At 41.3% G+C, this 27,971-nt stretch overlaps 1 protein-coding gene across 1 annotated transcript; it reads left to right on the top strand.

Moving 5' to 3' along the window:
* Window positions 1–27,566, top strand: inpp5jb (inositol polyphosphate-5-phosphatase Jb). Its single transcript, XM_049579085.1, has 13 exons — window positions 1–623; window positions 8,056–8,588; window positions 10,989–11,096; window positions 11,372–11,480; window positions 16,644–16,760; window positions 18,244–18,419; window positions 18,572–18,683; window positions 19,432–19,541; window positions 19,743–19,950; window positions 22,522–22,659; window positions 22,777–22,860; window positions 22,942–23,046; window positions 23,250–27,566. Exons 2-13 carry the CDS (start codon window positions 8,068–8,070, stop codon window positions 23,589–23,591), a joined length of 2,130 nt encoding a protein of 709 aa, XP_049435042.1. The 5' UTR covers window positions 1–623; window positions 8,056–8,067; the 3' UTR covers window positions 23,592–27,566.
* The last annotated feature ends 405 nt before the right edge of the window (window positions 27,567–27,971 follow it).

The following is a 27,971-nucleotide window of genomic DNA, read 5'->3' as shown; positions in this document are numbered from 1 at the left end:
AGCCGGTGCGCGAGCGTGTAACAGAAATAGAAATATCCGCTTAGGTCGCAAACGGAGGGCATGTTTGTGTGTAATTGCCCTGATATTTCCGGTTTACCTGCTGTGGTTCTGTGTGCACCGGGGTCTGTAATCATCTACTGAAGACGGTTGGCAGGCAGCAGCTGCTCGTTTACGGAAGCGCCCTGTCTGTCTCGTGCCGTCCCGACCGTCCTCTTTAATTTTGAAGGGCACGAGGAAGGCACAGGAGGACACAGGCGTGCGCGTGCGGCTGCCACTGCTGCAGCCTGTGTCTTTAAACGCAGGAGGAGACATTTGTGTTTCTGAGATGTAGCCCGCCTGGCGAATCTGTCGCCAGCTCCGCTCCAAGCCCACCTGCTCCTCCTCCTCCCTGTCGTCGCCCTGCTGAGGAAGGCGCTGGGATGCCGATGGTTTCAACTGGGAGGCGACTGGAAAGGAAAGTTCAGTGTGTTTACGGTTAACGTTTTACTTCCTCTTCTTGTAATTCCTGTAAATTCACATCCTCCACCGAGGCTGCCGAGATACACCGACCGCTACATCTGCAGAAACGGTTTACTCCTGATCCATCAGCTGTTAAAACCCTCAGCACAGGGGAGCCAACACAGGTAAAGGTGCAAGCATGCGTTATGTTTAGCCTTGAAACCTATCAGGGGCATGTATAGTAATGCAATAGGACAAGCTTCTATCAATCACCAGCCATGGTGACAGCACAAACACCAATCATCAACACAGGAAATATTGTTGTTTACCTGACATCCTGACAGTTGATCCTCATGTTGTGGATGTGTCTACATGAGCAGGGATATTGATACTGTGCTCAGTGGTACATGTCACTCTATCTGTTTGTAACGTGAAGCCATTATATCTATTAAAATTCACACTTTTCTCACCTTTTTTTCACTGCCAGAGATCATGCTGATGAATCATAATCAGGTATTCACACATTAGTGTACACACACACAGACTCATAGTTTACTCCCTCATCTCTGACACACACAAATTAATGCACACACAAGCACCCATGTGTGTGAGATCATGTCTGATGGCAAAACACTGAATTAAAATGACCTTCATCCTCTTTTTTCAGACAGGAAAAAAAATGTCCTTGAAGCAGGAGTGTAATTAGGCCAGATACTGTATCTGCTGCTGTCCTCTTTCCACTGAGATATCACTCATCTCTGTCTCTGTATGTAAATATACCATGGGCCAGATACCAGTATCTGCTGCCCTGAAAGTCAGCAATGTGGAACTTGTGTTTCTGGTGTTTGATAACAGCGTATACCACATATCAAATGGCACATCCTGTCAGAAAGCCGTCTGAATGTTGTCAGGAATATTTGCATATTTATGTGTGGTCAGGAGCTGTGTCAGACTCATGTCTTTACACTCTGCTAAAATGGCATGATACATTCAGGGGCGTGCATTTCAGTGATTGGTAGTATTCAGATTACTGTAATATAATCTAATGTGATAGATGCACTGAGGAAGGATTTAGCCCAGAGCCTAATAATCTGCAGCTACGCTGGATTCCAGAATGCTGCATTTAATTTTAGTCTGAATGCTCTGATTATAATCGCTCGCCTAACAGGTTCTCTCAGTGGAGCAGCGACTGTACTGTGAGGCTGCTGTTGCAACTTTTTGTCCATATTTCTTCATTCTCATTCAAAAACCAGTGACTGAGCAGGAAGGAACATGTGGGCAATGAACCGACTTCTCTCTGAGATGGTGTTTTGGCTTCATGCACATGCAGACGTTGGCACACATCCGTTGTGCCTGTTTTATGTGCCAGTTCAGCCACAGAGGATTAACCTTTATTGTCCCTAATTAAGTTTTGTCTTTGCTTTTAGAGCTACACTATATACTCACAGATATTGTCACGGTTTAATCGTAATGGTAATTCTTGCATTTTATTTTCACTCAAAATTTTAAACAAAAAAATGATGACCTGAATTTTTGTAGTGACTGTACCAAGCAAGCATGTTCCCTTACATTATGATTAGTAGGCCAGGGTATCTCTGCAGGGCCACAGTGCTTCATTTATAATGGTATTTTGTGACACGTTTTACCTTTTTATTAAAACATTACAGTTTCTGTGATTGTAGACTTAAGGAGGCGCGCTAAATGGAGTGACAGCCTAGCAACAGAGCTCCGGTATCAGCCTTAAATTTCCCCCAATTCAAGGATTTATATTCATTCAAATCAGCAGCACGCATCAATTTAATAATGAGTGGGGACAAGGCTAAGAGAGGTGGATATGGGTTAAGAAATAACGCTGACAGAGAAATGGAGAGAGAAGTTGCAGCCAGTGAAATTTCAATAGGACAAGATGGCAGCCACAGAGAAACACTTTCTGTGATTTGGATTTTGCACCTGGCCGTATTGTGATTTCAGTAACATTTTGATTAACCGAGCTGCCTTGTATTTCATTGCATATCCAGATTCCTTCACAGACACATTATGTTGGACTGACTGAAAATCTTTATCCCAATTAGCTGGCATTGTGCACTGTACGCATGCATGTCAATTATTTGGTGAACCAGATGCTGCCCTGCATCTGATAACAACACGTTTTCCTCCACAGAGACCCATTTAAGCAGAATAAAGCCTAAATAAATGTTTCCGTTCGGCTGCTTTCCGTAATTGTTAATTGACAGAATCTGAAATAGCAGCTTACAGTATAATTTTGCAGTGCAGACATTATACACTGTTTTGTCAGCACGTGTCTTCAGTGTTAGACTGTAAGCAGAATCATCTTGACATCTTGCAGCCTTGGCTGTGACCTGAACAGAAAGATGAGGCCCCCTGGATACAGGGGAGTGATACTCAGTGGCACTAGGACCTGGAGGAGCCATTTACAGCTGTGGCAGCAGCTGGCCGTGTCATTTCTGTCCGGGTCATCATTAGTATCCCTGTCACAGGGGCATATGGCCCTGGAGGCCCTGAACACCAACACTCTGCTTGGCTGTAATTTCTACATTAAACACAGAGGAGGTGGGAAAAATGTGATCAACGTTACGGTGAGAAACACTTTGTAAATATAATGCAGCCATCCAGAGCTGAGGAGGCAGGATAAAAGATGATTAGATGTAAGGATATAGACGACTTCCTTTATATTAACCCCTAAAGAAGACTTGAAATATGGCTTCTGACAAAACTATCAGTGTTGTCAAATAATCCCACCAGAGGAGCCAAGAAGGCTGGCTCGAGCCTGCTGTTTGGGTTACACTACATCCTTCCTGGCTCTCTCAGCTCTCACCCCCTCAGGAGGGCGCATGTAAACACCATGACACATTTGTTATTATCAAATCATTCCACTCTCTCCTCGGTGAACGTGAGGGGAATAAGAAGTGGTAGTCTGTCGTCACTGTTCCCGGAAAGGCAAATATTTGGCCCTTGCTCTGTCATGCATTAAGAAAATGAAAAAAAAAAAGTGTTAGAAAGATTCACAGCACTGTATGTAGATTTTGGCGTGCAGAAAAAGTCTCACTGCATCATCATGATCACCTCATGTACCTCTCCATTCCCAGTTTTTCTTCCTCACACGTTGTTTAATCATGTTCTCATTCTCAAGTTTTCCCCCATGATCCCGAGCACATTACAGTTGATTATGATCAATGTCCGGCTGCTGTGGCGGTGGCCGCTGGGACTGTGGCATGTCGACGTCACTGATAGTGACTGTGAGGTGGTTGGCCGAAGGAAACAATACAGAGCACGTTGCTGGAGGAGGACAAGTGTCACTTCAAAGCGCGGGGGGAACGAGAGAGGACAGGAATGAAAGGATGTTAAGTTGTGAGTAATGTAGGCACTCAGCACGATGTGAAAGGAAAAATATAGGATGGGGAAACATTAAATTGGTGGGCTGAGCAATTCAGTGGTCGTGCAGTGAAGGTGGGTGAGATGGAACAACAGAGTCTGGGAGAAGATGTGGAGAGAGAAAGGATTAGAGAAATGGGACGATAAGAGAGAGGGAGAGAGAAGGAGAAGGGGGGGATTAAAGCTTGGAAAAATAGACAGTGCCAGAGGGAACTGTGAGAGGATCAATTTAGAGACATTCTGCAAAGAGACACAGTGTTGTCACTGAATGGGCTGTCTCGCTCGGCTCCCCCTCTCACTTCCCTCGGCTCGTTTTGCACCCACCCACTCCCACGTGTGCCCTGCCACCCTCCCTCACACTCCCCCCACTAAATGCCATACATGGACCATAGGAATACATTATGCCCAGCCAGGCACCAGGTTATTGGTGGACTGAGAGACTGGCATGTTTCTGGGCACATGTGGATCACAGAGGCAGCCCTCCTCTCCACATGAAAGTCATGGCCTCCGTCTCCTCAAGGTCATGTGAATAATTATGAGGGGGCTCTGTTTTTTCTGCTGTCCCCGAGCAGATAACCCATTCTCCCTGCTGACCAAAAATATATCCCTAATGCACGGGACATCATTTCAACCGTGAAGGGAGTATAATGGGTTAATGCCTGCCATGATTTGGCTCTACACCTGATAACACAGAATTAGGTGTCCTCTCACCCTCATAAAAAATTGAGACATTTTTTGTTTTCTATGTCACGTGTTTCACTGCCACCACTGCTGACTGATGGATCTGGGTCGGGCTGCCACGGTTTTGTGCCCAAATCAGCTCTTTTAAGGATCAGACATGTCCACGAGCACAAGACCGTGTCCCCATCTACTGTATGTTGCACATTAAACATGAACGTTAACAAAAAAAAAACTGTAAATAATAACAACATACTACGGAGGCCAAAAGCCTTAAGGGGTTAGTTTGGATTTTTTGAAGTGGGGTTGTATGAGGTATTTATCCATAGTCAGTGTATGACATACAGGAAATGTCAGTCAACATGCCCTCAGTTTGGAGAAGCAGGCTGGAGTGTGACACAGAAGCAAAGCGATGTACTACTGTGGATGGAGTCAGCAGAAAAACCTATTTTAGCCACGTGCAAAAATCAATATCCATTTAAGTCGGTGCTTCATTGAGAGTATTGTTACATTTCTAACTTGCTGTCAGACAGCCCGTTCTGACAAGAGAAGCATCAATGGCTCAGTTTCCCATCCGCGCTCTTGTCAAACCTACCAGACTCCATTGGCAAAAACAGTCATTTTAGCCCACTGAACATTGGAGCTGCTGGTCTACCGCTGCTTCAGTCAGTTAGTTAGTTTGTAGTATTGTGTGACTTTGGTAAATCCGAACTTACCCTTTTTAACACCAAAGTTACACAATAACACAAACTAACTAACTGATTGAGGCAGCAGTAGACCAGCAGCCCCTGTGTTCAACAATGTTAAATCGCTGTTTTTCTCAATGGAGTCTGGCTTTGAAGAGAGCAGTATAATGGCTTCATTTTCCCACTGGACTCACATTGGATTACATTTTATTGTGGACCCCTCCACAGCAGTAGATTGCGTAGCCTCCATGTTGAATTCAAGCCTGCTTCTCCAAACTGGGGGCATGCTGACTGACATCTACTGTATGTAATGTACCATCTAAGGGTAAGTACCCTATACAACCCCACTTTTAAAAATGGAACTATCCCTAAAGGCTTACTACAGGTTTCCCTTAATTCTTACTATAAGAATTAAGTTAGAAATATTAAAGTGAATATAATTTTGAATAAGTTGTAAAGTCATTTATAGACAAGAAAAGTAATTTGAACCTAAATAATTATCAATAGAACAAAATAAGTAGCCTAACTAAGGCTGGACATAACCTAAATGCCAGATCTAGGATTATAAAAAAATAATTTTTTAGATTTTTTTTTTTTTCTTTAAATACTGATGGGGACTGACCTGGGAACCGATTAACATTGTTTAATATTACAGGTCCGAAATATTTTACAGAAAAATAACTTTTTCTGGTTTTAATAAGGAGAGTGTGAAGATGACTAAGCTGGTTTGATAAGAGTGAAGATCTGAGTTTAACTTAAAATATTTCCAGAAAAAAATAGGTAAGCTTTCAATCTTATAGATGGTTTTGTAAACAAATTCACAAAGTCGCAATCTGTTAATGTTGTAAATGGATAACATCTTCAGTTTATGAAACGGTAAAGCAGAAAGCTGCCTGAAAGTAGAAAATTTAGGAACTCTAACACACTGATTCTGGAGAGGAAAGAGTGGCTTGATGGGGGTGACAAAAGTTTTGGCCCATACGATATTACAACAGGAAAGATAGGGATATATTAAGCTATATTAAAGGAAACTTTTGTGGTTTATCATGGTACCCACTTTAGATGTAGTCAATATGCTGCTTCCAATGAAGTTTTTCACCAACAACAACACCAAAATAACTGGTGCTAGAGATGATGGATAGTGATGGGTATACCATCTCTGTTTATTTTTGTCTCTAAAGTAATTCTTGTTTTTAGCTGAAGAAAAATTATAAAATAAGATTTGATACACTTCAAAATAGTTTGCCACCCTGTACATCTCCATCTTAATTCATTTTATCAGAAATTCAGTTTTTTTGTGAAATAGAAACACATTTTAGGGATTTAACATCTGTTTCTTTTGATTTTCCATTCATTGTATGGCCATCTTTTTTCACGGCGGTTCTTCAGCAGTGCAGGATATCGCCATAATTACACACTTATTTCACACATTCATTGCTTTTTTAATAAATGCATTGAAGCATTTCCTCTGATGTGAAATGCTTCATGTGTTATTCAAATCAGACATTTTTTAATCTTTAATAAACTGGGTGTGCGGAAGCTAAAATTGCTGTCGTGTCCTATCAATCAGCAACAGAGAAAAGCAAAGCAGTCATTTATTTATGCAATAATGGAGTGGATTGTTACTTGAATCAATGGGTCTATATTCCTCCTTTATTCCTGTCCTCCTCCTCTGCTCTCTGTGTCTGACTGATCTCTCTGCAGCTCCCTCTCTCTGTGTTGTTGTGTATTCCGTGCTGTTGACTTTTGCTGTTCTGGATTGTGCAGTGGTTCCTCACGTTAGTGTGTGGCAGGTGCTCAGAGCTGATATGAACTGACTGAGCATCTCCCTGGTTACTGGAGGACTGGCAGGCGGCTTAGGCACAAGTAGAGAGGATGATAAACTGTGTCCAGGCTTTTTTCCCCCTACAAATCTCCCATTCAGAAGCTGTAAGAGGTTAGACCAGGAGAAGAATACATCTCCCCCTCTCTCTTTTTGTTCTCTTGCTGTTGTTTTTATGTATTCTGGTCTTTTCAAATGTCTTCTTCTGTCAAGACGTGCAGCTGTATTCATCTGTTCCCTTGGCCATGAGAAGGCAGGTGATTGAACAGTCACGATGGTGGGAGTCTGAATGACTCACTCAGTTGTCCTGCTGGGTCAATAGGGTCTCATGACAGCCCTGCACTCATTAGCTCAACTGACTTGTCATTTGTTAAAGAGGCTGCATGTCGCGCCGTGCAGTGTTTCAGTCGTAGAAATCCAGATCCAAATCTCTGTACCTTTATAGCCCCTTCTGAAATTCATTTTATGTATCACATTATATCATTATTGTTTGGCCACAGAGATTTTGGTCCTAATCCCTACAATAATCCCTTCTGCAGATTGTAAAATCATGCACGCAGCTACCGTGACATCACCAATTGGTTTGTGGACCCCTGATTTGAAGCCTTGAGTTTGGCATTTTTGCTGTAACCAGCTTGGTTTCTGGAGCCAGAAGTGACGAAATTTGGACAAGAGGTTGGAGCTGTGCATGAGTGAGGGGTGGATGTGACTCATAGACTGTAGTGATGCTACGCAGGCAGCCTGTCACTCAAAGAGGCCATGCCATTAAATATGTGTAACTTGAATCAATAAAAAGTGCAAACGGTTGAATTCTATAAAAATTCACACCCTGTACATTTGTCATGAATGTAAAAATTAGCTATAGAGACCAAAACCATTTTTCAGCCTCAGAGGCAGCTGCTTTATCCCTCTGTGTAATTCTGATGCAACACAATAATGTTATCTTCAGGGGAAGTTGTGTAAGATGTTCTGGATGAGTATGAGTTCAATTCCTGAAATACACGTGTGGAAACATTGGTATTGTTTTCTCTTTCACAGAAATCTTAAGAAATGGACCAAGATAATCCAAACCAAAGCCAAACGGAAGAAGACAACCCAAAGGGAGCAGCAGAAGCTTTAACAACGACTCCAGCTTCAGCATCAGACACAGCAGCTCCAGCCACAGATCCCACTGCCGCTCAGTCTGCAGGTCCTGCCAGGCCTCGACGGCCCCAGAGAAGCGCCAGAGTAGAGGGCTCTGTAGACATCTCTGAACCCAAAGCTGAGCCCAAAGCTGAGCTCAAAGCTGGCCCCACTCCAGTGGCTAACCAAGGCGAGAGCACTCCTGATGGCTCTGCGGCAAGTCGTCCCAAGCCCTCTCGCCCTGGAGCAGTCAAACCCACAGGAGAGCGCATCGGGCCCGGCGATAAGGTCGGTCCTAGAGGACCCGGCCACCACCCGGTTAGGGCTGCCTCAGTGCCCCACCAACCTGCCAGCAGGCCTGTGGCTCCTCACTTGAACCCTCATGCACAGAGAGCACTCTCTGTCGCAGGTACAGCTGACACTCAGGCCCAGACTGTGGAAGATTTCAGGCAAGTTCACTCATCTGTGTGTCCCAACATGCATGTCTCAGCATGCCCTAACGTCACCTTTCTTTCCCAGAGAGCTGAGAAAAATAAGCCTGACACATGTAGCATTTATTTGTATGCACTGACAGTCACACAAGCTACATGTCTATAGTGAACATGTGATGGTGATTTTTGCTGAATACTGTGATCATACTTATTTAAGGGTATTGTTTCTGTGTCAGGAAACCTTTACATCCCCTATTTTATTTTATTTTTATTTTTACAAATTCAACAACCAAATAATTTAAGTGAAGAATCTGTCTTCATGATATCAGTATCCAAAAATATTTCAGGATTCATGGGATACAGTAAATTTCAAAATTACATAATGTGATCAATTTTAGGTATGGAAACATTTTGATGTTAAACCCTAGAAGGATGACCTCATTTTGACACAAATGGGCTGTTTAAGGTTTATTTTTCTTTCCCACATGATGTTCCTTCTTTCATAAGGGTGTGTCTCTAATCACTCACAGGTTGAGTAGGTAGTGAATCACTGCACAGTAAACTGGATTTCTGGAACAGATAATGTTGCTAAATTAATGAGAATCTTTCCCACAGAAGTGTCATAACGCAGATTTAAAAACTGCAGCTGATACCATATCTTGAAGTCAGATTTAAAGGCATGTTATGTTAATGAACAAGACAACTTGCAACCCTAGATAGCAGTTGTATCAGCGACAGCATGCTGTGGCTGCATGGGAGTGGAGGTTTAATGATAACACTGCAGGCACAGGGAGCTTTTAATAGAACATTTTTGTAACTCTGTTGGGAGCTGAACCTCAAGTGCTCTGAGACAACTGTGACTCGATGGCCCCTAAATGTCCTACATCCTGTTACACTGCCTCAATTTGGTCAGTAAGCAGAGAAGAGCTATATGTTTAATTTGGGAAAATATTAAATAGTTTTCCTGACACTGCAAATACTGCATTAAATATAGGTCCTTAAACATAACATATACTGTAGGAGGGTTGGGATGTACAGAATTTAATTCCATCCATTCTCTAAACAGCTAGTCCTGTTCATGATAACAGGTGGCTGGGTGGGTCAACAGACTATCAGAGAGCCAACATAGCAAAAACACACCCTCACATTCACATTTATATGAGTAATTTAGATTTATTTTCTACTTATAATATTGTGTATACTTGTGTCCAATCCAGTCGAATCAGCATCCTCTAAAGCTTCCAAATCCACTTAAAATTAATTAAAATCAGCCCCCGGGAGATGGAATATGGCTACATCTGGTTTAAACAGATTATTGGAGTGTCAGAAATGGATTCAGGACTTTAAAGGGACAGTTAACCCCAAAATTAAAGATACATATTTTTCCTCTTACCTGTAGTGCTACTTATCAACCTAGATTGTTTTGGTGTGAGTTGCAGAATGTTGGAGATATTGGCCGTAGAGATGTCTGCCTTCTCTCTATTATAAAGAAACTAAATGGCACTCTGCGCACATAATTCCAAAAAATACACTGAAAAAAATAAAGTAATGCTTCTTTTCAGAAATCATGACCCAGTTGCTCAGATTATCCACAGATCTTGTTGTGAGCAGCTTCATGTAGGGACTATTTTCTTTCTACTGAGGTACACCCACTAACCGTATCACCGCTTAGAAGGAGGAATGCATCTACTACTCGCTCACCTAGCACCACTGAGCTAGCTAACATGACAGCTTAGCCGAGGAGGACGCCATTAATGTTTACATCTCGTGCTGTCACGAGCACGAGCCCCTGGTCTATGAATAGATGCATGCTTCCCTGTGCTTTGTGATTTGGTTGGTGGGTGTAGTTTGGTAGAAGAAAAATAGGTCCTACATGAAACTACTCACAACAAGGTCTGTGGATTATCTTAAGTAACCGGGTCATGATTTCTGGAAAGAGACATTGCTGTTGAGTTTTATATTTATTGGGCGCTTTGAGCATCAAAAGCTGAGTGCCACCTAGTTCCATTATATTACAGAGAAGGCAGACATCTTTACGGCTGAAATCTCCAACACTCGACAGCTCACACCAAAACAATGTAGACTGATAAATAGCACTACAGGTGAGAGGAAATAAAACAAAAATATTTGGCTGAACTGTCCCTTTGAGGTATTAATTAAGCTAATGGAAACAGTAGCTGCTGTAAATCAGCATCATCAGTTTACACTCAGTTTTGTAACCTCTGATGTTTTTACAAAATGTTAATATTTCCTCGCTAATGTTATGCAGTTTTATTTGCATATGAATCAGAATGACTGAATTAATGACATTATAATTACTTGTATTCACACAAGCATTCTGCTGTCTCACTCAGAGTCTGTAGGTTATAACAGTGAGGTATGTTGTAAGAGACATTACATAACTCCCTTTTCTAACAGGCTGCACATCATCACTTGGAACGTGGGTTCGGCCACACCACCTGATGACGTGACTTCCTTGTTGGGGCTGAATGTGGGTGATGGAAACACAGACATGTACATTATCGGGTGAGTGTTTTGTGGTGCATTCAGTTTCCTCCACATAAAAGCTGAAGTATCCACTTATGTGTGCTTGTCCCACATCGACACTTCAAACAGTGCCCCTAATGAGCAGTCAGGCTCAGTTCAGAACCACGGTGATGTCTCTCTCCTTACGGCTGTACAATTATCTTCCCTTTTATTAATCCGTCATTACATTATCAAAGCTCCCACTCATCTGCTGCTCCTACACCTCTGTCGGCTGTTGACCCCTGTATGTTGTTGTGTGTTGTTCTTTCTTCAAGGCTGCAGGAAGTGAACTCAATGATTAACAAAAGGCTGAAAGATGTCCTCTTCACAGACCAGTGGAGCGAGGTCTGCATGGAGAGACTCAGCCCCTTTGGTTATGTGCTGGTCAGTAATGGCATTTTATTATCAACACATATGCACACTCTCATAGTAAAATGCTTAACAGCTTAGACTCGCGCGCATTGCGTGATCGCTGATGAGATTTCTGCTCCTCCGCTGCTGTTTCGGCTCATTTTGTTCCCCGAGCAACGGAGGGGTGATAATTCATAACAGGCGAGTAATGTCAGCGTATCTTCTATCTTCCGCTGTCTGCCAACCTCATGATGCAAAGTCATGTCTTTACTGTCTAATGGTTTCTCTACTGTGTGCCTTTATGGCTGCACACCTGCACCTTTTTCTCTATCTTTCTATGTCACAATGCTGATAATACCTACTGTGGGGAGGTAGTAAACTAAGAAGTGCAAAGGGTTTCATGTAATGCACATTTTGAATCTGATGAAGCAAATACATCCTAACACACTGTATATCAGATAAGACAGTATAAGCAAGGGCATATTTATGCTAAAGATCCACAGGGATGTTGCCACATTCATATAGACCTCATCAAAAAGGTTTCTCTTTTCAAGAAGTGTTTGGTGTGCTGGTATTTGTGTTATGTTGTTAAGGGCACATACCGCAGCTGTGGTTGGTGTTCGTCTGGCCGCATCTGAAACGATGCTCGGCACTGTTGGCATGGTGAGCCAGCGAGCGTGAATCAGCTGTCGAGCTGTACGAGCTAGACAAATGTCTCCCAGGATGCTGTTTTATTTTTGGACTGCGTTGTTGTCAGCGTTGATGGGCCTCCGACAGTGAGACTGATGCAGCCCCCGGCTATACCATGGCGTGCTACGTTAGTGTAAACCTTGTTAAAATCATTTCTGTGTGACCTTTGTGTGTACTTCATGTGGATATTAATGCTGTAAATTGGATGGGTTGCAGTTTGTCTTGCGTAGAGGGAGATGCAGGTGGTGTCAGAAGCAATCTGTCTAGTCATGACGTGGTGGACAGACACGCAGTAATGAGACACCCCAGCAGTTCTTACTGCTCTGAGATGGTGCTCACCAAGACTCATTGTCAGGCTCAAACTGTAACTGCTGCAAGTACAAGAATTACTCAAATCAGCCCTTCGCTGCAGAAACACAGGCTGTTCACGACACAGTTGCTGATTATCAACGTAATTTTTGTTTGAGTAAGCCACAATTTAAATGCACAAATTAGCAAAGACAGTTTTTTTCTGTCCCTAATCTCTGCCATAAGGCACTCTCTGTTGAATATGTTGCAGCACAGCTTTTTGTATGCTGTGGGATTTATTGGACTGACCTTTTCTCAAAATGTGGTGACTCAGCATTTGATTCATATACACTGTAAAGCACTTAAACACGCATTTTAAAGGTCCAGTGCGTAAGATTTAGGAAGATATATTGACTAAAATGGAATATAATATAATAAGAATGTTTTCTTTCGTGTATAATCACATTAAAAATAAGAATTATAGTGTTTTCATGATCTTAGAATGAGCTGTTTATATCTACACAGGAGTGGGTCCTTGTCTATGAAGATTGCAGTGTTCCACTGCCATATTTTTTATTTATTTTTTTTTTTTTAATTATTTAACCTTTATTTAACCAGAAAAAACCTCTTGAGATTAAAAATCTCTTTTACAAGATTGTCCTGGCCAAGACAGGCAGCAGCACAAGTTACAGACAGACAACAAGGAACAAAAATACATAATAAAAATGTAAAGCTCTAAAACAAGCAATATAAAACACAAAATAAGGACACTATGAGGAAAAGCCAAAAAGTATGCCAGTATATACTAGAAATTACCCATAAGAATGCAAAACGACAACTACACATGATTACAAAGACCAGTCTAAGACACACCGTGACGTTGACATATAGAAGATTGTGTACAAAAATCCTGCAACTGTGCTTTGAAACAGCCGAGAGGAACCAATGAGAGCAACTTTAAGTCCTTCTGTAGAAGATTCCACATATAAGGAGCTGCATACACAAATGCTCACTTGCTAAACTCTGTACGTACCCTCGGTACAGAAGATAGAAACAAGTTTTGTGAACAGAGAGCAGAGACATTTTCAGTTTTTTGCTTAATGTACACACATGTACGCTCGAGGTAGGCCAAGAATAGCTTTGTAAACAAGAGAATGCCAATAAAAGACTGCAAAATTGTAAGGAGAGCCAGCCAGTCCGAGCACACAGGATACAGTGATGTAGCCCAAGATAGACAAACCCAACACTCGTTCCAAATAGGGCCATTTGTGTTTTCACGTCCGCCATCATGGTAAGCAGCCCCTCGTAACAAGAGCATTGAAAGAAATTGAATTTTGTGACATGAAACAGCTTTATTCAGTCTTATTACCAGTTTAAATCAGTGGTTCCATTTGTTTTGAAGAGGAAGAGACCTCTGCTGATAATTCTGCTCCTGCTAAAAACCGCCTGAAGGTCTGGATCTTAAGTTGTCAGACAAAACGGTGAGCACGCATTAGCAGATGCTAGTCCAGTGACCCGTCTCCGACGAGCCAAATTGTGCTGGGAAGACACTATTTTGTAATGTGAAACTGCTTTATTTAGTGTTTTTGCCAGTTTCAGTCACCTGGTCCGTGTTTTGGAGAGGAAGAGACCTCTGCGAATAATTTGGCTCCCGGTATAAACCTCCTGAACAATGAACACTAAAGAAATCCTAAGCGTGATTTTATGCTCGGCACATGGAAGAAGTTTTGTTTGGTTGCAATCCTCGCCGCTAGATGCTACTAAATCCTACACACTGCTGCTTTAAAGGGCGGGTCCTTCTACATTCTTTTCCATGTTTTTGAAACGGAAACTCTCACTCAGCCGTTAGCAAAAAGCAATGACGTAGGTCACAGCACTGTCATCCTCCCCTCCCTCAACTTGACACGTGCTTATTGCTGACATGTAGCATGCCAAGTGAGGAAAGTGTTGTCTTAAGAAATTGGAGCTTGGAGATGGAAGATGGAGCTGTTTTATTATTAATAAACCTAAAAAAAAGGTCCAACTAAAAACAGTTAATATCTGTTCAAGAGTACACTATATTTAGATTATTTTTATTATTTACAGAAACAGTAATTTTAACTCAAAGCACACGGGAGTTGCTGATCTACCAACGACTTGATCGTTTAGTTTGTGTGTATATTTTGTGACTTTCAGAGCCGAATTAACATGGTATCCACAGCAGTAATGGGTCTATAGGTAGCAACATCATCATGCAGAAACCTACAGGGCACAAACAGATTTTAGAAGGGATTGTGAAAATATCACTTTGATGCTAAAACATACATACTATGACCAAAACTTTTGGTTTGAGTGCATATGAGGAGCAGTACTCAAAAGCTTCAGAATGATCCAAAAATACTCACAAAATTGAGCCACCCTTGAAATATTTTAAAAATATATGATTAATGTTTTAGGTGAGATCATGTTTTGTAGATTTTTTTGTTACTGGAATAACAAGGACCCACCTGAAGATAAGGAATAATCATGTGATTTAAAATACTCACTTGTTAAGCACATATTTTAATAAATCAATCTAACTTTTCAGCTTCTTTAAAAAATGAAAAAAAAAAAAAGAAGTTCGCTAGTGTACATATTGTGTAACGAACAACAGAGGAAGGTGTTGATGTTTCTGTGGTCGTCATTATCAGAGACTGGAATAAATAAGCCGTTGTTTTCCACTGAACTGTTTTGCAAATTCCCAGGCTTCACACATGTTACTCACAGCTCACTTCTTTAGTCATGTGTGTGCTGAACAAGGTCAAATAGACACCACTGCACACATGCATTCTTCCTCTCCCTCTCACTGACTTACACACACACACACACACACACACACACACACACACACACACAGACACTTGTCTTTGGGCTTAAATGTCTTTTCTGTTCTAAGCCTAAATGTAGCGTGGCAGCCTTCAGGAGCTCCTCCAGTGTTCACTGATGTTGATAAAAATGCTTTTCAACCACAGTACATGCAGGCCAAGGTGTATTCTCTCAGACTTTATCGTTCAAAAATTACCACTGCGCTTTGACCCTCCTGGTGCGTAAGTCCAAATAAATATCCAGCAAGAACAAAAACAGTTTGAGAATCGCACACAGATATGTCTGTCAGCAGGTAAAAAGATTTTAATGAGGCCTTTCAAGCATTTTTAAAGCGCTTTGTCCTTTAAAAATGCTTGAAAGGCCTCATTAAAATCGTTTTACCTGCTGACGGACATATCTGCGTGCGTTCCTCAAACTGTTTTTGTTCTCTCAGACTTTACACACAAACACAGATACACACACTCATTGTCTCTGTCCTTGCAAACAAATAAAGTGGGTCCACTTTACGGTTCAGTAGAATCTATTACGCAACAACGTTACGTTCAAATAGACGGTTAGTATACAAGCGAGCGGGTCTTATGTCACGTGCAAAGATGTGTGCCTCCATTACTGCCCACAGGGCATTTCAGGCGGGTGTGATCATGCTTCTTTTGCCTGTAGTTGGGGGTTGGGATGTGTGGACCACTGGAGAAGGGGAGAGGGAGCTGGATGAACATAAATATCTGGTGAGGTGAGGGGATTGAGATAGCATGCAAATACCACAATGCACGTGTCGTATTCATGCCCCTGTTGTACGGTACAAATATATGTGCATTTCTTTTTTTATACCAGTGGTGCACAAATGTCAAAAATCTGCATATGATTATATAGCAGAATAAGAGGCAAGTGCTTTTGAGATAATGGTGGAGGGCTTCAAGAGAGGAAACCTTTGACCACCAAGTGCCCACAGCGTTTACATCATATTTTCTCTACAAAGTGGTTTGTTGCCACAGCGAGGGTAGACCACAAGCTATGGCCTCCTTAATGTGCAGCGCTTCATGTAATGTAGTGGGAGAGCTGGGCCGCTGGCTCCTACAGGGTAAAATGGAAATGCAAAGAAGTAGAAAGAGGTCGGGGGGAGAAAGTGAAGCAGAGCAGCAGAAATGAACACACAGCGACACTGGACTCAGAGAATTTGTTTATTCAAATTTTAGTGCCAGAGATAAAGATATTTTTGCAGTTACCCAGAACTTTATCACCGCTCTCTTTTCAGAATTATGCAAAGTGTCTTTTCATAACGCTCACTGTGCACCTGTTCATATTATCTTATTTTGTTCTTTATGTCTGTCTGTCCTTGTCCTCCTGTCTGTCTCTCCTCACATGTCTGTCCCTCAGGTGACCTCCCAGCGGATGCAGGGATTGTTACTGCTGGTCTTTGCCAAGTACTTCCATCTGCCCTTCCTCCGCGGAGTCCAGACTGAGACCACCCGCACTGGCCTGGGGGGTTACTGGGTGAGATGGCGACTGATAACATTCTGTGATCAGCACTGTGTTATGGAAATGTTTTACACTTGGAAGCTCTGACTAGGTTTTTAAGGGACAGTTTCCATCTGTGTGGTGATACGATTTGCAGGTGTAGTTCGGTAGACAGAAAATACAGTAGTTCCTACATGAAACTGCTCACAACAAGATCTGTGGATTATCTTGATTAACCAGGTTAGGATTTCTGGAAAGAGACATTGCTGTTGAGTTTTCAAATGTATATTTGTTATCACTTTGAGCACCACAAGCTGAGTGCAATCTGGTTCCTTTATATTCAAAAGAAGACAGACATCTTTACAGCTAATATCTCTAACACTCGCAATGCACAAAGATTTGAGAGACACTAATTTTCCTCCACAGTTTCTACACTCCTCCTCACCTTGCTTTCTAAACAGTGCGTGTTGTTTGCTTTAGAACTGGTTAAGATGTTTTCTGTGTTACATGTGCTGAGCATATAGTACATATGACCTAACATATACTGTACATGGAACGCTGAAGCAACTACACACCAACCAAATGCTCTTTCATCCAGTTTTATGAAAACAAAGACCAGTTCAATGTTAACAGGTAAATAAATATGTGTGTTTGCTACAATTAAACACAATGGCATGGCACTGGTTCCAAACCTGGGGGTCCTGACCTCCACTAAGGGTCACCAAAGCTTCTTGATTTTAAGGGGTGTAAGAAAACTTTTTTTTTTTTAGAATATACCGTAGGCATATATCTCGAGATTTTATTCATTTCTGTGAAGAAAACGAAATAAAATTGTTATTTTTAAAGTTCAGATTATTATTCAAGATGTTCACTGTTTATCAGTTGTTCTGTAAAGTTATTTATACACTGAATATAATATTAAATATCCATAAACTATGTCACTTAATCAGGGGTCGTCAGTTTACTCAATAATAGAAAAGAAGTCCCTTAAGGAAAAATGTTGGGAACTGCTGCTCTAAGACAGAACTTAGATCCTGTTCACTGCTTTTATAGATTTCTGAAAAGTTCTGTGAAATTCAGTTTTAAGTGAAGTCATCCTTGTATGAACTCAGACAGGCATCAGCACATTCTGCAGATTTTATACTTAAACATATTTTGTGTTTTTGTGGGTCGGAGCAGTTGGGAGAACAGCGGGAAGAAATCCACAGACTCATCTTGTTCCTCCCTCCCACAGTGCACTTTACTGTTAGCATTAAATATTGATGATGTTCCTTACTGGTCATTAATGAGTAAACATCCTGCTTGTCTGTGGCAAAGATACAACTACCAATCAATACAGTAGAAATGCTGACATACCAGTAACTCTTAGTCACTTTTCCATCACTGACTATTGTGGTTTAATCCATTTAATTTTGCTTCTTGAGAAATGATGAGAAGATTAATACAAAAGCTTTATTTCTCTTTCAGCCTTCCTCTCTTGAATATTATTTAACATCCCCTCTGCTTGATTGTGTTTCAGGGGAATAAAGGTGGTGTGAGTGCCCGCATGTCAGTGTTTGGCCACACCATCTGCTTCCTCAACTGCCACCTGCCGGCTCATATGGAAAACTCCGAGCAGCGCATGGAAGACTTTGAGAGCATCCTGCAGCAGCAGCAGTTTGAGGGCCAGGCTGCCACCGGGGTGCTTGACCATGAGTAAGTCAGCACAAGCTTTGCACTTCTGTTACAAACAATCTCGGAAATATTTGTTCTCCATATGTTTTATGAGAAAAATAGTGTCACAATCAGCATTGGAAAAATGCTAACGTACTTGTGTATGCTCCAGAAAATAACTTGTTTTTTCACAGTGTGGTGTTCTGGTTTGGGGATCTGAATTTCCGCATCAATGACCTGGATATGCAAGTGGTAAAATCAGCCATCGACAACAACAAGTTCACAATGTTGCTGGAAAAGGATCAGGTAAAAGATAAAGGTTTCCCAATGTTCTGTACAAAGACTGAAGTCTGTGAAATGTAACACTCTGCATGTGGTCTTTCTGATACGCAACGTGCCCCCTCAGTGTTCAGAACATCAGGTTAACTTTTGACAGTTTTTAAAGGTATACTATGTTGGCATCGTTGGTTACAGTTAGTAAATGAGTTTTATATTGAGTTTTATCTGCTTGGCTTTTGCCTCGCTATATTTGCATTTTTTCCCTCCTGGATGTGTGCTGCTTACGGTCTTGCACCTGGGCATAATCTTTTTATAAGGTCCCGACCTCACCTATGCAACGTGCCCAGGAATGTCCCAAACATAGCATAATAAGAAAAAAATACAGGCAGAGGGCAGTGTCTCTGCAGATAAACATACTGCCACACAATTATAGTGGGTTATAAGTGATGATTGAGAAGTATTGCTTTTGAATGAGTTCATTGTTTTTTAGGAAAAGCCGGCATAGTATACCTTTAGTGTTGTTGACTTGTTTTTCCAAAAACTGTTCACCCTAACATTTTAACTTCAGATCAGATTGCTTGTAAAGACATTTTTCTCAAGCTAAAATTACAAGAAGTACAAGATAAATTGTCTTTCTTGTCTGGTGGACTATGCATTGTGTAGGTGATGCCACTAGATGGCAGTAGAGAAACACACTTTCTTGTTACAGGAGCGTTCAGTAAGTGCCAGACAGAAATCCTCAGTGAGTTATGTCTATTTATCCTCATGTTCACAGCTCAATATGGCCAAAGACAGTGAGACAGTGTTGGAGGGTTTCCAAGAAGGGCCGCTGAAATTCCCTCCCACCTACAAGTTTGATGTTGGAACAGATACATACGACACAAGGTTGGTGGTGCCAGGGGTGCTGTTATGATTTCTAGGCCACTGACCAGATATCACAGAGCCAAGCTCAGTAATACTTATACTCCCCTCTCTGAAAGGTCCCCAGTAGCCCGGGGCGAGCATGAAAGTGCCTCGTTTTTTTTCACCATGTACTGATTTGACTTTTCCTCTTGCTCCATCTCTCTCTTTCTGTCCTCCACCCAGTGGGAAGAAGCGTAAACCAGCTTGGACTGACCGGATCCTGTGGCGCCTGAGAGCCACTGCTACTGCCGGTGCTGCTCTCAGCGCAGGGAAGCGTAGCTCCATGTCGGGGCTGACCAGCAGGACCAAAGTGACACAGCACTACTACAGAAGTCACATGGAGTACACCATCAGTGACCACAAGCCAGTCTCTTCCATCTTTACCCTGCAGGTGAGACACATCAGGGTACTTTATTAAGATGAATTAAAGCAACAGTAGGTAACTTTAATATAAGATAACTTAGTGTCACGTTTGCTGAAAGAGATCATCTGAAAAAAATCCTGTTCCTCTGGCCCCTTCAAGTGATTCTCATGGCATTTACAAGAATTTACAATGCCTGCACAAAAACAACTAATCAGAGCCAGGAGGAGTCTCTAAGGCTGAATCCAAAGAAAGGCTCTACGTGGGATTCATATCTTGTTATCTACAGGGACAGATGAGTAGGCACTGTTCATCAGCTTATATGTAATATATATGAATATGACAGCAGCGATAGTTGAATGTTTCCATGGCAACGAGTAAAACAGTCTTGAGGGCTGTCTATCAGCCGCTTGCAATCTCTGCCCTTGCAGACTTTAAGAGATGCCTGTAAATATACAACTTAAGTCTGTGAGGGCTCAGTCCACAAGTGCACACTGCTCTGCCAGCAACAGCATACGTGTTAGAGACAAGTAAACACAAGAAGCCCAGCAATGAAAAGCTTGCTTTCACTTTCACATACGAAGGCCCACATCATCTTCTGTTTACTTGTCTTCACTGTGTACGCTGTTGACAAAGGAGGGATGGGCAGTGTTTTCATTGCTGGTGGATGTTTCTCAGCTGTTGTGTCTGCAAAGCCTCTTCTGAAGCAACGTATTGAAGACACTGAGACACTGAAGAGCTTGATGGAGTGAGAGCGTACTCCTCCTGGCTCTGATCAGTTGTTTTAGTTTAGGCTCAGTGGATTATTGCAAATGCCATTAGGAGCACTACGAGAACAGAGGGCAACCTGACACACACACACACACACACACACACACACATATATATATATATATATATATAGTTAAAACTGAATAAGGTGCAATTACATAAATATAAAACAATAAAAAAAAAAATAGAATAACAAGCTGACCATTATCCCCATAATCACAGGCCTACCCGCCATGCCCACACCACCTCTCCAGTCCTCCCACCTCCCTCCACCCACAGAGACCCATCACTCTACAGTCATCTCAGTTGCTGTACAGTGTGTGTGCTGTAGTTTGAACTGTTGTGCTAGATTTGTGGTTGCAAGATATGACATGAGGGGTTTCCAGGTTTTATTGAATTGGAGCCTGTCTTTAAGGGCACATTTTATCCTTTCCATATGTGTGTTGGTTAAATCTTAGAGGTAGAGACAGTGCATGCACTTTTGGAATCTCTTGACACTGATGCTAATACAACAATAAAATACTTACTTTCACTACCAGTCGTATTTTCACCACCTTAGTGATGAAAATAATGTTTAATGTTGTTTGAGCTCAACATGCTTTGCGGGAACTTTGCCTGAGTAAAATACAGCTTGAACTTGACAAAGCTATGATTTAAATCAGAGATTTAATTATTATAATAATTGCTCTAATGTTACCTAAACAGCACTATTAATATGTGCGTGTTTTTGATTCCAACACGTTTCAGTCAGTACTGAGGTTCAATACTCAGTCCACAGTTAATCTTAGAAACCTACAGTATTTTTGCACAGTATGAGTCAGCAGTGTCTAACTCATTTAAGTTCATGGGCCACATACAGCCCAATTTGATCTCAAGTGGGCCGCACCAGTAAGACCATTGCATAATAACCTATATACATAACAACACTTCCATATTTCTTCTTTCTCTTCTTCTTTCTTTTAGTGTAAAGAAGCACATTCTGAAAACTTTCATCCATTAAAAAAAAACAGATAATAAACAGACTGAGATGTCTAAAGAAAAATAAGTGCAACTTCAACAGCATGGCTCAGTTTTTCAACATTTAGTCAGTCCACTACTCACTGTCAATACATGTGCATTTTTCATTTCATACATTTCCACTCCTGTGTAGTAATGTCGGCATCACCACACCAAACTAAAGTGAAAGCGGCTGAGGAAGGAGGTTCAGTTATCCCCTGCCTTACAAACCATTTACATAATAAGTTATGGCAGTGCCTTAGCAGCAGGGTTCCACCAATAATGTTTAAAGGTAGAAGTCTGAAACAGATATTTTGTGCTGAAGCTGCTGATTGACAATATTTAAATATGACCACAATAAGTATTCATTATTTTTTTTTTGAGAACTGTGTTCTGTCAGGGTGAAAAGCCTCTGAAGCAGCAGTTTACATGAAGTGGGTACTCATTATTTAACTTGCTCCTGAAACCTCCTCGCCTTCACAAGTGCGTCAATATTGTGTGTGTGTGTGCAAAGTCAGGCCGGATTAAAAATAACTTTACTTATATAGCACCTTTCAAAACAAAGTTACAAAGTGCGATAATAAAGCTAAAATAAAGCAGATCACAGATATAGGCAGGAGCCTGCCCATTCAAAGCTTTAAAAACATGCAGTAAAAATCAAATCAAAAACTCAAAAGGAACCAGTGAATGACAGCAAGGATCTCTGTGATGTGGTTGCTTCTCGTAATACGAGTTGAGTCTGGCAGCAGCGTTTTATATGAGTTGGACTTTTTGGATTGGACCCTTTGTTCGACACCTCTGGCATAAACGCTTATGCTAAATGTTTTTTTGTAGTTCCCATACAAGGTGGATGTTCCCCTGGTCACACTCATGGTGGAGGATGAGTGGAATAGTATTGCTGATGCCACAACAAAATTCAAACTTGCGCCCAACTACCCTCGCAGCTCCTGGGACTGGATTGGACTGTACAAGGTAAATGGTCTTACCCCTACTGGCTTAGTAAGTAGCATATAAAGAAGAGTAGCATAACAGATACGTCTGTGCATTACCACTTTTAATCAAGCAGTGATTCTGCTGCTACCCCCTTAGGTGGGTTTCAAGCACCATAAGGACTATGTGGGATACGTGTGGGCGAAGCAAGAGGAGGCAGATTTTCAGCGACAGGAACATCAGGTAATCTGGTTGCGTGCTGAATTCTCTTCAGAGGTTATTCTCTCTTCACATTTAATAGACGTCTGACTAACTGTTTTCCAGGTAACCTTTACTGAGGAGGAATTGCCCAAAGGCTCAGGGGACTTCATCTTGGGTTACTATAGCAACAACATGAGCACCATTGTGGGTGTAACAGAGCCATTTCAGGTAATCACAGCACTCTGGCATTTCTTTCTTGAGGTTGAAGCAATCGAATACATTACCTCCAAGAGGGCAACATTACATCTGTTGTATGCTGTTACTGGTGCTGTTCCCATCTGCATCTCAACATTCTTGTTATTACATCATTGTGCTGCTCTTTCTCCATGTTCTGTCTCTGACATCCCACTCTTGTCCTCATCTGTCCTCAGATCCAGCTTCCCACTTTGGGTCTTGACGCCAGTTCTTCTGACAGCTCTGACTTCAGCTCAGAGGACGACAGCACTGTCGTCCTCATGAAGACAAGGTCCCGCAGTCCCAGTCCACGCAAGTCCAAGCACCGCAGCCATCACAGCGCCAGCCACAGTCGCAGCCGCAGCCGTTCTGGAAGCCCCCCACAGAGCAAAATGAAGGTGCTCAATGTCACTGATGGTGCTCCGTCCAGCGCCACAACAGCTGATAGTGAGTCCACAGGACGTCCAGCAGAGGGCAGCAGCAGCCAGGCATCTGCTCCTGGGGAGAAGGAGAAAGACACAGAGGGTTCAGGGGTGTGAAGCACAACCTAGTCCTGCTGTTGTCACAGGTCACATAACCAACTGTTGTGTCTTTTATTAACTACATCCACTACACTGTATGTTTTCTGTGAAGAAAATATACAGTTTCTGATGCCATCCTTTTCAGGAACAGCCATTTGGTTCGTCCAGAAGGCTTACTTTGCCTTGAGTTGTTCTATTAAGCTGTGCACATTGTATATTTTTTATTTGTAAACCTTTCACTCTGTCCTGTGTTTCTTCTACCTTTGTCCGTTCTCAGGTGTGGACAGTACAGGGAGCTGACACCTTGCATTGGGAAATACTCAAGGATGTTATAGTCATGTAGAGTACAAGAGTGGTTATTTGATGCTTTTTAGAAACCATCTTCCCAATATCGCAACAATGATTTGAAACCCTGCACTGACGTTACTAGCAGTCATATCAGCAGACTGCATATCAACGACAGCTTTTGAGACAAGGAGTATGACAAACTTGACACAGATATTGCTCACAAATCACCCAGTTTGCTTTAGTTGTGGAACATGTATTTGTTATGTAAAAAAATCTGCTCAGACTGAGAGACGTAGTGGAAAAAAGCATTTCATTCCAAAACATTCTGCGGAAGCATCACCAGCTCTGTCAACAATCACATGTGTTATCAGCTTCTGCAAATTTACAAATGGAGATAGCCATGCAGTTTGACTTGGCAGTATTGGTCCACTCATGTGGATAGGCCCTGCTTTGGAAATTCAGTATGCATTACACAGCAACGTGCTACACATACATAACACACAGGGAGCATTTCAAATGATCCACCAATGGGATTAGAGTCCCTCCAAGGTGCGTGAAAAAAAAACAGAGCAGAACCAAAGTGGGTGGAGACTGAGGTTCAGGGGGCTCGGCCGGCAGCCATGGCAGCAGCACAGCACATGTCAGCGCAGAGAGAGAATGTGAGCGTAAAAGCCTTTAAATAGACCGCCAAATCAGTGCAGTGGGATGTGATGGGTGTGGGAGGCTAGCTGTCAGCTAACAGCAAAGCTGTCCTGCCAGAATTAGTTGATAAATCGTTGGCCACCAACTCCGCTTGGCCAACTTCAGTGGTAACCACTACAGCAATATCTGACCCAGGAACATTTACAGTATATTGCTTTGACACACATACCTTTGTGTGAGTTAATGAGCCTTATTTAACACTTGCTTTACAGCAGCAAAGCTCCTTTTGAAATGATTTACCCAGAAAACAAAAAAAAAAACCCACATCGTATTTGCTTTATTCCATTTCTGATATGTGTTAAATTAACTTTTTTTTTGTTTGCATAATGCATAAAGATAGTCAATCTGGATATCTCTGACACATATGAGCAGAAACTCTACTATGTAGAGCAACTACAGGGCTTTGTATTATACTGTAAGTATGATACAAAGCTGACATGTTCCACTATTGTGAAATATCACAGTGCTAATGTGATATTTCAAATAAATGAAATGATTCTATGTAATGCCTTACGTTTGGTATGATTTTCACTTTTGCGTTCTTGTTTTGGTTTCTTGGTTTTTCAGTTCACTGTATTTGATTCTTTCTTCTTTCTCCAATCCTCCCTAACCGATCCTGGTGGTTAGCTGACAGTGACAATAGTCACAGTAGTCGTGTTGCATTGTTACCGTGTGACCTCTGACGCACCATCTTAGACACTTTGTTTTTTGGGGCTGTTAGCGTAGGACAGTGTACACTGTTGTAGCTGTAACCTCAGTGTGTATGTCTGTTATCGTTTTTTGTGTGTGTGTGTGTTTTTATGGGCGTGTGTGTGTTTTGGATGGTGGAGGGTGTGTGTGTGTGTGTTTGTGTGTGTATGCAGCTAGCTGTGGGAGTGAAAGGGGTGTGACCGCGTTTGCATGGTTTGCTGCTGAACATACTCTACATTCCGGTACTGTGATTTTTGTGCCGTAAAGTGCTGTTTTTGACTCCTCTTTGTTAAAATCGTGGCTGTGAAAAATTGTTAGAAAAACTTGGTAAGGACAGTATAATAGTTTAACTTCAGTGTAAGTGTTAGGTGAAGACATTGCAGGACAGTGATGCTTGCATAAATCTGAAATTGTTCAAATCATTTCATAGTGCATTCATGTATTTTCTTGTTTTGGAAATGAAAAGTCTAATGGACCTTTGTTAGAGTAACATGTTTAAGAAGATTAAGATTGTATGACTTTGTCCTACTTTAGGTAATTTAGATTAGTATGGTCAGTTCTGCTGTCATGACTATCTATCGTGAAATGTTAATGAAAAAAAAAAGTTCTGTCTACAGAATGTTATTGTTTTGTAATTATGTGGCTAAAATAGAAGAAATATGTATGTAAAGGACAAATATTAAGTATGGTAGAAAACACAAAATAGAAGACAATCTATGCCACAAAGATTATTTTAATTAAATTATGTATTTATTTTCTTATTTACCTGTAAAATGAGCCTGAATTCTGCTGGCCAGTGAGGGAGCATTATTTAAATGGATATTAGCCTAGAGATTATTGATAATTATTTTCTTGTTCTACTAGGAACTATGAAGAGAGTCTGATTTCTCTGGTTTCCATTTTAGTAAATCAAAATCAAATGTTGCTTTTATTGTCTGAAGTTTAGATTGTTTAGTCCACGGGTCTTTGTATAATTGTGATGAAATTGATAAAAGAAAAAATATAGCAAGCCTGTGAGACACTAATTGTTGGCATATGAGAATTGTTTATCTCTGTGAAATCATCTGATCAGTGAGGCCAGACGGATTTTTTTAAAGGGGTTGCTTGCTTTGTTCTCCAACCCAAAAACTAGTGCAACACTGTCCAAAGAAATAATATACTCCCCTTCAAATTGTGCTTTGTCTGTGTTTCCTGAGTCTCTTCATATTTATTGCTTGAAAATGGGTATTGCTTCTTGTGATAGTTTTACACATCAGAATAGGTGACACACATGATAGACTGAAGAGTTAAACATATTTTTTCTGGTGAAGGGTGTGTGAGAAAAGAAAGTAAAAGAGGCATAAAGAAACAAACAGTGAGTGAGTTTATAATGTGGATTTACAAGGTAACTAAGGGCGATGGCCTTAAAAAAAACATCCCTGAGAGAAGTCAGCTGCTAAACCTTTGTGCAAGTAAGTGCAATATAAAGGTCATTAATACAACAACAACACTGTACATGCATTATCTTAAATAATGTAGAAGATGAACTTCATTCAACATTATTAGAGTGGACCTCCAATCATTTATCTTTGGACAACCATTTAACTCTTAATGATTTGTTTTGTTTATAGTGGAAGTCAGTTGCTATTTTAGACATCCTGAATAAACGTGGGCAACGAACACAGCAACACATCCTGCAGAAGGCAACAGCAGGTGCGTCTTGCATCATGCTTTTGCCCTCTGAAAGGAAAGTGTCCACCCTGCGAATTCATGGTGACAAATGACTGTACCACTGATGCAACACTGGTCAGGGATTGAGTTGCTTGGTTAAGTGACAATAAACACCATAATAATGTAATTAAATTAACTCATTTAAAGGTTACAAGCTACAAGAATAGCTTAGAATACTAATGACCCTGTAATGTCATGAGTGTGAAGAGCTTTTTTTAAATAGTTTTTGCCGGCAAAATTGCATCTCATTTTGTCTCATGATATAATAGCAGTATCTTCGTATGTCGTAAGCCTTTGATTTTTGAACTTTTATGGCCTCTGATATAAACCGGTGTGTGTGTGGAATAATCTTCATTGGTACATACTGATGCATATCAATGCTACCTTTATCCTTAATCTCACGTGATGATAATAAACTTACCTAACAGCCACTGATAGAGTTATCTAACCTCGACAATTACCTTCTTCATTTTGAGCACAATGAACATGTGGCACCTGTCAGCTGGGTAGAACATCAGGGCTGTCTGCTCTATGTTGTAAAACTGGGATGTGATTGCATGACTCTGTTCGTGTGCTCCACATCTTAATAAATGCCGTGTCACTGTGACTAGCCATGGTCTCAGATTGGATGATTAGTAGATGCAGGGTGTCAGTTATTCACAAGCATAAGGATGTACGTTATCTGTCTTGGGAAAGGAGTTGACTGAGTCGCAGATTTTGAAACCGACATTTCCCAGTTAGTTTCCATATGAACCTTTTCTGGGTAAAACACAGTTAGTAAAACTGAAACTACTCTTCTTTTCAAAGGAACAAACCTCCTACTTTCCACCTAAAACCATGGTAAACTGGTCATATAGTAACAGTAATTAAACCCATCTGTTGTCTGCAAAGGTACAGCATGTTCACTATCAGAGCTTTTGATTATATTACACAACAGTGCCTGAAGGGTAAGAGGGAGATGAGAGCTTTCTGAGTGAAGTACAATTATGTTATGTTGAGATATAATAA

Source organism: Epinephelus fuscoguttatus, linkage group LG6 (assembly GCF_011397635.1).
Source record: "Epinephelus fuscoguttatus linkage group LG6, E.fuscoguttatus.final_Chr_v1".
Lineage (NCBI taxonomy): Eukaryota > Metazoa > Chordata > Actinopteri > Perciformes > Serranidae > Epinephelus > Epinephelus fuscoguttatus.
The sequence above is the reverse complement of the archived record's forward strand: the minus strand, read 5'-3'. Positions and strand labels throughout refer to the sequence as shown.

What these genes read in the sequence shown, in the direction of transcription:
- inpp5jb (XM_049579085.1), top strand. Translation starts at nt 8,068, where the DNA reads ATGGACCAAGATAATCCAAACCAAAGCCAAACGGAAGAAGACAACCCA. An exon ending in ACAGACATGTACATTATCGG is followed by an intron (nt 11,097 to 11,371) that starts GTGAGTGTTTTG and finishes TCTTTCTTCAAG; the next exon opens with GCTGCAGGAAGTGAACTCAA. An exon ending in ACTGGATTGGACTGTACAAG is followed by an intron (nt 22,660 to 22,776) that starts GTAAATGGTCTT and finishes CTACCCCCTTAG; the next exon opens with GTGGGTTTCAAGCACCATAA.